The 10,432-nt window shown below is 31.3% G+C and overlaps 2 protein-coding genes across 2 annotated transcripts; both read left to right on the top strand.

Annotated features, from left to right (window-relative positions):
* Positions 1-7,600: 7,600 nt before the first annotated feature.
* Positions 7,601-8,815, top strand: MONOS_1671 (uncharacterized protein; the record flags this gene model as incomplete). Its single annotated transcript, XM_067869589.1, has 1 exon — positions 7,601-8,815. The coding sequence occupies one exon, from the start codon at positions 7,601-7,603 to the stop codon at positions 8,813-8,815; it is 1,215 nt and encodes a 404-aa protein (XP_067727901.1).
* A 735-nt stretch (positions 8,816-9,550) lies between these two features.
* On the top strand, positions 9,551-10,432 carry MONOS_1670 (putative DDE superfamily endonuclease; the record flags this gene model as incomplete). The annotated part of the gene is made up of 1 exon (XM_067869585.1): positions 9,551-10,432. The coding sequence occupies one exon, from the start codon at positions 9,551-9,553 to the stop codon at positions 10,430-10,432; it is 882 nt and encodes a 293-aa protein (XP_067727900.1).

Genomic DNA, 10,432 nt, shown 5'->3' with positions numbered 1-10,432 from the left:
TATTGGCGAGAAAGGAATGAACGAAGAAACACGACAGACAGGTGCATTTGGTGCTCTTTCAGCGAATAGGAGTTCGTCTGACTCTGAGCAGACAGCGCCTGTCAGAAGAGACAGAAGCGGAGCGAAAAGCTAGTGGATTGTGTTAAACAGCTGTGGGATAGTGTCTTCTGGTTCACTCGGTACCAGAATGTCGTCTGGTTAGCTTTTGGTGCACTTTCTTTTGCAGTTTGACTGCTTCAATAAAATAATTTCTCTGCCCTCTCCACGGGATGGCTTGTAGCAATTGTACAACTCTTCCAGTAACATTCATTTCCACTGCAACGAAAAATTTTGCTGAAATTTTCAAAAGGTGCTCATCTACAACAAAGTGAGAAGAGTCTGCAGTTGTGCATTCTTCAGCACAGTCAGCGCGAAGATGAAGCGTGAGATCCACTTCTGCCGGAGGGCATTCATAATCTGACTCAGCAACGTATCAGAGGCAGAAGGGGATATCCTACTCAAGGTTTCCATGATAGATGTTATCCTACTGCTGATTGAATTGCAATACGCGCGTGAAAGATCTGTCAACGTTGATGCCTCTTACTGGTTTGCTGGGTTTAGCAACCACACAATTCATTGCTTTGATTCGCGCGACGTTGCCAGACTGAACTTGGAGGGTGCACATGCTTTCAAAAATGCACTTTCATCGTTTGCTATCCAATTCGCCTTCACAATTCCATTTGTTTTTCTTCTTCTTCATCCGTGTCTCCATTGCCAGACTCTCCGATGTTTGTAATTTTTGATCCCTTTTTCATTGTGAAGCTGTTCTTTTAGTTTTCTGCTAAATTCTTTTTGAAGTGAGTGCGGTTTTTTTCATCATTGGACATTCTGAAGAACCTCTCTTACATAATCAAGCTTTTTTTGACTGAAGATTTTATTCCATTCTTTTTCTTTTCTTTTCGTTTCTTTTTCTTGCATGGAACGTTTTTCTAAAGATGAAATTCTTCAAAAAAGTGTTTCGTTGATTCATTGGATTTCACAATGTTCGTGAATGGAATAATCGATGAAGTTGCAGGTTTAAATGAAGAACCAATATGATTGCTTGATCCTGAAGTTGAGTGAGATGTTGAATCGCCAGTATTTGGTGAGAATCCTTATTCCCATTTATCGTCAATTGATTATTCTCCGTTCTCTAAAACTGCTCACTCATCCTTCAAATGGATTCGAATTCATATCTCCATAATCTTTTATCATTTTGCATCTCTGAAATGGTGCTCTTTTGCAAATTATGCATCCATACAGAAAGTTAAAATTGAAAAATAAAGAATAAATAACACAACTCTAAATAAAACAGCAAACCATTCAACTTTATATATTCATTGCTTTCTTTAACATGCGTAAGCAATAATTGGAGAATGAAATATTATAATTCGTTCTGGGCATTGCAAATTTCAGTTCAAATATATAAAAGAATCATTAACAGAATAATTAAATTTCTATAAAAATAGAATTGTTACATACCTTGAGCATTTTTGATCTCATTAATTCCAACATGAACGAAGAAAAGATGAAGCATATTCATTGTTTATCAGCTATTTGAATTTTGATCACAAAACAGAATATATTATTTTTTGATTCAAAATATTTTTTCCCAATTTGAAGTTTGCAATAAACCAACAAACATTGTTGTGAAAGTTAGTTTTTTTAATTAGAATTATGGAAACGGAATGAAAAATAATAAACATCCATGGGACAAATTTTTGATATGATGTCACTTTTAAAAAAAATTTTGAAAAATGGAATGAAAAAAAAGAAAAAACTTGTATTTCAGCATTTTTCGCTTTTAATAATGCAATTGACCGTGTTAAAGTGTGCAAAAGTTTAATTTAATTTGGATTCTTCATTGGAAAACGATTTTTTTTTAAAGTATGATTCAATTATGTGTACTGATGAATCGTCAATAAATTAAGCTATTGGAGAAGTTAATTAATCCTGAGAGCTGGGTTTGTTTGTTATTGTTTTTGTTTATTAATGTTCCTGCTAAAAATATATGTTCAAACAATTAATTGTCTTTATTTTTTTTGAAAAGTTCCTTATGTTTAATTTTCAAATAAAGAAAAAATTTCAAATTTCGATCAAATTTCTGTTCCCACTCACCAAATTTTGCTGTTATGAAAATAAAATCTTGAAATTGGTAATATTTTTATTTTTGTGAAGTTTCATGAGAGAGAACAGAAATTTGATCGAAATATACAATTTTTATTTCATTTGAAAATTGAACAAAAGGAACTTTTCAAAAAAATTAAGACAATTATTTAATTTATATATAGTTTACTGTTAAAAAATATGTATTCAAAATTAATAAAGAAGTGTCAAAATTTTCTACTATGTTTTGTAGACTTCATAATGCAAATAAGAAAGTTAAAACTTCGCAAAGTCTAATTCACTCCTGATTGTGAACAATGAAAAATGACGAAAAAGTTTTTTTTTGGAATAACATTTGTGTAGAAATATTAATAAGAAAAACAACAGCCACCATTTTAGTGTGAAATTTTATCACAGTGCAAATTTTTTCATTTAAGATTTCGCAATTTCAGTTGTTATTTTTACCAAAAAATTAAACCAAGTTGATTAATATCCTCTTCTATGCTTTTCGCTCATCAATTGTGAAAAAGAAAAATTAAAAAAATCAATTCAAAATAAAATATAGATTGTTTTGACTGTTCATAAATCTCTTTTTTCGAGAACTCGAGATTAGACTTCGTTTTCAAAGCGTAATAAAAAATAATCTTCAAACAACACAATGTGATATTTCTTTTAAAGTCTTCAAAAATGCTGTAATGAAATGATCTTTTACTTCTAATCTGAGAGAATTTTCTTCAGCCTTTTTGCTTCCAAATACCAAAGATATTTTCAATCAGATTTAATTCCGATGAACATACTGCATTGCGCAAAGCAAACTGTCCAGCTTCTTGAATGATATCTTCTGTGTGAAAATGGTAAATCTATGTATTTATCATCACAATGACGGATGAGTCTTTGTAATTTTTGGTCATGAGAAACATTTTCATGAAGGATATAAAAAATACATGCATGACTAACCATTTATTCAGCTTTTAACAGCCCATTCCATTGTGTGAAATTGATGTAATTGCATATACCGACTGAGTGATTGGAGGAGGTGGTACTAGTTGTTTTTCTCCCTTCTTGACCCATCCATGTCTTCTTCTGCAATCGATGTTCCAAGATGTTTCGTCCATGAAAAATATATAAGCTCCATCCTTTTGAAAGAGAAATAACTGATTCACAAAATCGATTCGTAATTGTTTGTTTTCATCAATATTGGATGCTGAAGGCGTTATTGTTATTCTTCTATAAAAAACAAATCAAATTCTAATTGATTGAAATTGGATTCAGATAGTAATAAGTTCGCGAATGTTTTTCCTTTTTGTAGCTGAGTGACTAATAATTCTTTGGAAATTTATCCAATTGACAAGAATTTATTTTTGTTTTAATTTCCTTCTTTACTATTTATATGATTGGTTTTATTGTTGACCTGTTTTGTCCTGTCTTTTTTGTCAAGTGGAAAAAAAAGGTCGATGCCAATTTGAAACCTTACATTATAAAACGATGTTGTTATGGTATTTAATGAATATTAAGTTGCATAAACAATTTTCGGTTTTCTTCTGGTCAAAGTATCCGCATTTTTCCGATTATTTAAATGTTATGGAAAATATAGATGGGGGTATTTGGATTTTTCTTCTCATTTTCTTTCTTTATTTTCTCATTTCTCAACTAATCTTTTTTTCCAAGAAATACGCATTTTAATTAATTGATTGATGAAGTTGATATTCAATTGGAAAAATTATTTGCAGAAAAATAGGTTTTTCTTCATACTCTTCAAGGTTGCGTGTGGATTATTCAACTTCAATTCTTTTCTCCTTCATTCTTGTTTCAATAATCTGTTCACGTTCCATTTTTCCAATAACATTCCAAAAAAGCAGTGTTTATTTGGGGGAAGATATTGACTTTCAAGCATTTTTGCACGATGCAATGAATATTTGCTTCACTCATAACTTTGTTTCGCTTTCTCAAATTTCAAAATATATTTGCTTTTCATATCCATAAACAGACATCGTTGAAATCGAGACATTAAGTTTTGCGACATTTCACAAATGTCAAAAAATGGACTCATTTTTATTGCGTTTTTTGATCTTAAAAAGTCCATGAAAAGTTGATTATCTTTATATGAAAATGCCTGAAGAAAATATTTCGCCCAATTTCATAATTCTCATAAGCAGTTAACATAGAATGATTAACTTTATTTCGGACATATCAAGTTTATTTCCGGACAAACCGCAAAAAGATTACAAAAATTGGAGTGATTTTCTCCAATTGAAATACGATCAAAACCTTTTATATCAAAATCGAGGCCGAATTTGATATTGATGTGGAAAGATTGTTATTAAACACTTGAGCAGAGAGATTTACAAATATCAACACACATGATACAAAACTTTACAATTTCGACATCTCAAATCTGTTATTCACCTTCTTTAATAGCCACACGTTCTCGAGCTCCTTTAACAACGAATGTGCAACTAATAAATCACACAGTCACTTATTCTCAAATATTCTCATCAAATAAAAAATCACAATCGAATACTGCATTTCAGTCCACAGCTTTAACACCATTATCATCGTAATATGCAAATTTTCCACCAATCTGCATAAACCTAATTCCAAATTATTCTTCAATATCTTCTTGACAGATAGGTTGCGATTCATTTCATTTACTTGCATCAACACGTTCAAGCTCAAGTTCGCAATCATGAGAAAGGTCCCAGTCTCCAAAAACATGCTCTTCATGTATTAATTCAATATCGTATGCTAAGGCACAGTCCCCAGCCTCGACACAGTTAAGCTCCAACTCCATATCGTATGCTGGGTCCAATTAAGAAGATTCATCTACTGGGAGTTCTCGCACTCCATATTCCTATGAATCCATTAACCAAGAATCTTCGATATTTTGATTAATGCAATCTCACATTTCTTCCATTCAAAGAAGTGACACAATTCACTAGAATGAAGATTTAGAGATTTTGAATGGAAAAGAGAAAGGAGCAAGAAAAAGAACGGGAGAGAGCGGAACAGAAGAATTTGATGAAGACATGGGTAATTCTTTTTGAAAAGTCGCAAATGTTTTATTATCAAATAAATCAAAAATTTAATGTTTTTCTCAAATTTCTGTTTCTTCTCACTAATCTTTTTTGGAATGAGTGAAATAGCATTATTGAGAAATAGATTCCATATTAGTGAAGTTTGGAGTACGTTAACAAAAATTTTTACAAAATATGAAAACTTTGATTCATCTGAATATTTTAACATTTGCGACTTTTCATAAAGAATTACCCACATAGGAATCATATATATGCAAACAAGTGCAACAAAGCTCTTGTTCATCATAGAATATCCATTGAACAGTTTTTCGGAAGAATGAAGAAGTTGTGGCACAGGTTTGCTGACAAACACACAGGAGCAAGAGAGATTTTTCAGCAGATGAAAGAGTAGCGAGCTGGTTCACATATTTTGAAACACATAAACTTGAAGAAGATGATACAACTATTCCTCTGTGACATGACAAGAAAAAATTGAAAAAATGACAAAATGACTGACAAGAAATTTATGATTTGTCAAAAAGGGTTATTGATAACGATTTCTTTATTCTCAATTACTGTAATAATAATTCGAAAATCGATATATAACAATTCTTATTATTTTGGAAAAAACAAATATTTAATAAAATATGATCAAGTTCCCAACATTTTTTTTTAAGAAAGGAAATGTCAGTTGAGGAATATTTTTGTCACAATTTGTCATTGACAGTCACTGACAAAAAAGAAAAAACAACCAGATATTACAGCTGCTATCAACAAATCTTTTCCAAAGAGCTTCAAAAAGTCTTTTAAAGTTTTAGCAATAGTTTATTTTATTTAAATTTGAATTGAATTTTTTTTTTTTGTGACAGACGAGGATTCATGTGATTTGTCAGGTCACAGAGGTATAGATACAACATTTAATAATCAATCATTAGAGTATGCTCGCTGAAGAGAAAAGGAAATGAAGTAATTGAAAGAAATTAATAATCGTACTAATTTTGAAAATTTGAGTGTGAGAAGAATATCTTCGAAATATGAAGTTTGGAATTCAAAACTTTCTTTTTGAACGTGTCATTTGTAACTTTGAATGAAGTCTTTATAAAAAACGAAATCTTCTTTAATATTGGTCAAACAATGTAATCATAATAACATTAGAAGTTGATAAACTGATTTCATTGTTCTTTTCTCCTTCAAGACCATAATTCTCTGAACAGTCTATTCAAATAACACGTGTAATCAGTTTTTTTTTCAATTTTTTTTAAAAAAATATAAAATAAATTAATAAAAATAAAAATTAAAATAAAAAAAAACATTTTTTCCATCCCTCCTTGTTAACTTTGAGAACTTTTGTGATTCAAATTTCGTTTTCCAAAATATAACGAGATTATAGTTTCAATAATCACGATTCGTTGAATACATTCAAAGCTGGATTTTTTCACATTCATTTAAAATCTCATTTTTCATGCAACGATGAATTTAATTTATTTCCATTCATTTTTCATTGTTTTCAATGATGGATGAAATAAATTAGTAATTTCATGTTTTTTTGATGGATTCATTTTTCATTGATAAATTGATTTTTTGATCAATAACAGTTCTTATGATTTTTCATCAACATGTTTATATGTGTTTGAATAATGTGAATTTATGATGAAAAATGTTTTAGTAAATAAAAAATGAATTTTAATAAAGAATATTCGAAAATCAAGAAAATTGACCAAAAATACATAAATAAAATAGTTATTTTTTATTTTTGTTCTGTGTAATGTCATATCGTTTAATTTCAGCCGGATATTGGGTGATTATTTTTGAAATCATATTTTTTCATTCAAAAATTTCTGTTCTAAAATTCTTTATTATATACTAACAAAAAAACACTGAGAAGTGAAAACACTAATTAAACATATCTTCATCTTCATTTCAGCTTCAACATTTGTTTTTGAAATGGTTTTGATGAAATTTTAAATTGAAATACAAAATCTCTTCCCAAAAACAAACAATCTTTGAATCATCAGCACACAGAAAAAAGTTATGATTTCATAAATGATCTCACAGAAATATTAATGATCATTACCCATAATACATATATGAAATTACTAGTGATAAAGAAACAAGAAGCTAGGTAGAAGAGTCTGAATGAAGCAATATCTTTATTTCATAACATGAAGTTTCACGCAAGTTAGAAAAAAATTTTCACATTGTAAAGGATAGTGAGTCTAACTTGAGGATGAGGTTTTATATGAAAGTTAAGAAAGAAAACAATGGAATACACCGTTAAAGCTATAAAAGCACTCATGCAAATTTCAAAAATTCGAGACTCACCAATTATTTGTTCAGAAAATGAAAGATAATTTGCAGAAGAAGTCACAATTGAATCCCGATCTGGGACAAGCCTCACATTACGAAAAGCTCGTGATCTGGTTTGCAATTGATATTTGAATTGTATATTAATTTGTATTAAGATGGAAAATACAATTAACGATAGTGAAGAAGAAGGAGAAAATGAAGAAAAGAAGAAAAAGACAGTTACTCTAAAGACGGTTCACGCCTTCATAAAGCGCCATCCGGAATTGAAGTCATCGCTTCCAAAGCAAGTTGATATTAACAGACTTGCAGCATCTTGCCAGAAAGTCCAAAAGCCGTGGTTCGCAAAATTACAAGCATTACACGATGCAAACATATATCCCGAGGAATTAATCTTCAACGTCGATGAATCTTCGCTTCGAATTCCAACTTCGTCATGTGGTGTTGTTCATCCCGCAGATGAGCAAGCTGGGTTCAAAAAGACTGCCAAACGGATGCCGAATGCCGCTCTCGTTGTTGGAATCGCTGCTGATGGCTTCTCGCTTCCGTCTGTCGTGCAGTGGCCGAGCGCAACTTTTCCGAAAGAACTGACAACACTGTTAACGCCGTCGCTTGACATTTGGCCAAACACAAACGGCTGGATGGATAAAACGTCATTCAAAAAATACGCCTTAACAGTCCTGCTGCCAGTTATCATTGACAGAATAAAGCGAATTCTAAAAGAATCTCATCGTTGCCTTCTTCTCCTAAATTCACACTCATCGCGGGCAGATCTGACGATATGGAGACTGTTCGAGGAAGCAGAAATAGACGTCGTCACCTTCGTTCCACATACCACACACATATCTCAGTCACTGGACAGAGGCGTATTTGCAGTGTTGAAGTCAGAGCTTTCAAACAATTACAGCTCTCCATCATCCACCTCCTCATCTTCAAAAAGAACAACTGTTGTAGATGTTTTGCCACAAGCCCTTAACACAGCAATAACCCCATCTGTGATCAAAAAAGCCTTCATTAACAACGGAGTCCTCAGCAATGGATCTGGATCGGTTCTAATGAAACTTCCTCAGTCTTCTCAATACTTCATTCCTTCTCATTCTCATTGTTTCGACTTCTTCGGAAAAGAAATAACAAAAGAAAAGTTTCTTGATGAATGGGATGAATATAATGAAAAGCACAAGATGAAAATTGAAGAAATTGAAGAAAAAGAAAAGGAAATTGAAGAAAATGAAGAAAATGAAAAGGTTATTGAAGAAGAAGAATTGCCTTTGGAGAAAAAAGTGAAAAGAAAATTCAGAAAAATTAAGAATGATGACGATGAAACAAGTGATGAATTTGACCCCTTTGAACGTGAAAATGGAAAAAGAAAATAAAGAAGAGTTGTTGATTCATGTTTAGTATTTTTTTGATGTGTTTTTAACTTTTTTCATTTCAAAAAAATTGGCGCCATTAAAGAAAAAAGTGCCAATAAAAAGATGACCTTATTTTATTGAAGGAAAAACCCTCGCTTCAAGGAAAAACCTGTCCACAAAGGTTCAAGAAATTCTTTGTGAATTGTTTATATGGGACAAAATATTTTCCTTCAAGCATCTTCATTAAAAAATTATGCATCTAAGATAACCTTTTTGTGATCGAAAAATTTGAAATAAAAAGGATTTATTTTTTAAAATACGTCTGAGGCAGCAAAACATAATGTTATTATATCAATAATGTTTGTTTGCAGATGTTAAAATCAAATTAATTTAGAAATTTGGTGAAAAATATTTTTCTTCAGTCATTTTCATATAAAATTATGCACTTTTCATAAACTTTTTTTTATCAAAAAAACACAATAAAAATGGGACCATTTCTTGACATTCGTGAAATGTTGGAAAACTTAATGTTTTGATTTCAACGATACCTGTTCACGGATCTGAAAATCAAATTTATTTTGAAATCTGAGAAAGCGAAAATAAGTTATGACAGAAGTTATTTTTCAATGTCTTGTGCAAAAAAAAGCTTGAAAGACTGAATTTTCCGACACTTTTATAACGATAAATAATCAATAAACTTTAAAACTTTTTAAAAGAAGTGAAGTGTTACAATCTGCTATTTTCAGACTGATGGAAATGACTCAAATATCAGCTCAACCTTTAGACAATATCGGAAAATGGTTTTTGGACTTAGCTGAAGTTATCGAAAAGCGTAGTATTGATTCATCAACAATCTTCAATTTCGATGAAACTTCTTTAAGCTGCGGAGAAACAACAATGAAACTTGTGGTTTGTATGAAATACCAGATTCCACCTTCTCCGACTAAACCCCCAAAAGCTCCAAATGCCACATTGTGCTTGTGTATATGCACGAACGGATCTTCTCTTCCAAGATTTTTGTTGTGGTCCAGAAAAGAAACTCCAGATGAATTCTCTTCGTTGCTAGCTTTTGATATTCGAAACATTTATTCTTCATCAGGATGGATAACGAAAGAGATTTTCAGAGAAATAATGATTGGCTGCTGGATTCCTCTGATTACCTCCAAAGTTAAACCGACTTCAACAAAAAATGCTCTTCTTCTGATGGACAATTACAAATCACATGATGATGAATTAGTGACAAGGGAAGCAGCAAAAAACAATATTGTTATTCTGAAATTTCCTCCAAACATGACTCATTTACTGCAGCCCTGTGATTCAAATATTTTTTCTCGTTTAAAGTTCACACTCTCCAACAAGTTTTGCACTTTTTCTTCGTTTTCATTGAGTGCAAATCGATCTGCTCTCGCAAATGCACTTCCAGATGTTGAAGCAGCTGCAATAACTCCTTCGACTGTTAAAGTATCATACACAAAAACGGGAGTGCGGTCTATTGCAGCTTCTTCTGTTCTGACGAGAATATCAGGTTCTTCGATATCTTCCTTAAATGACAAATATTCTGAGAAATTATCTTTAAATTCAAAGGAAAATAAATTATTCGGAGATTATTCTCCAAAAAAAGATTTCAAAAATCCTTAA

This window comes from Monocercomonoides exilis (genome assembly GCF_001643675.1).
Source record: "Monocercomonoides exilis strain PA203 chromosome Unknown scaffold21-1407046, whole genome shotgun sequence".
In the NCBI taxonomy this organism is placed as follows: Eukaryota; Preaxostyla; order Oxymonadida; family Polymastigidae; genus Monocercomonoides; species Monocercomonoides exilis.
The sequence above is the reverse complement of the archived record's forward strand: the minus strand, read 5'-3'. Positions and strand labels throughout refer to the sequence as shown.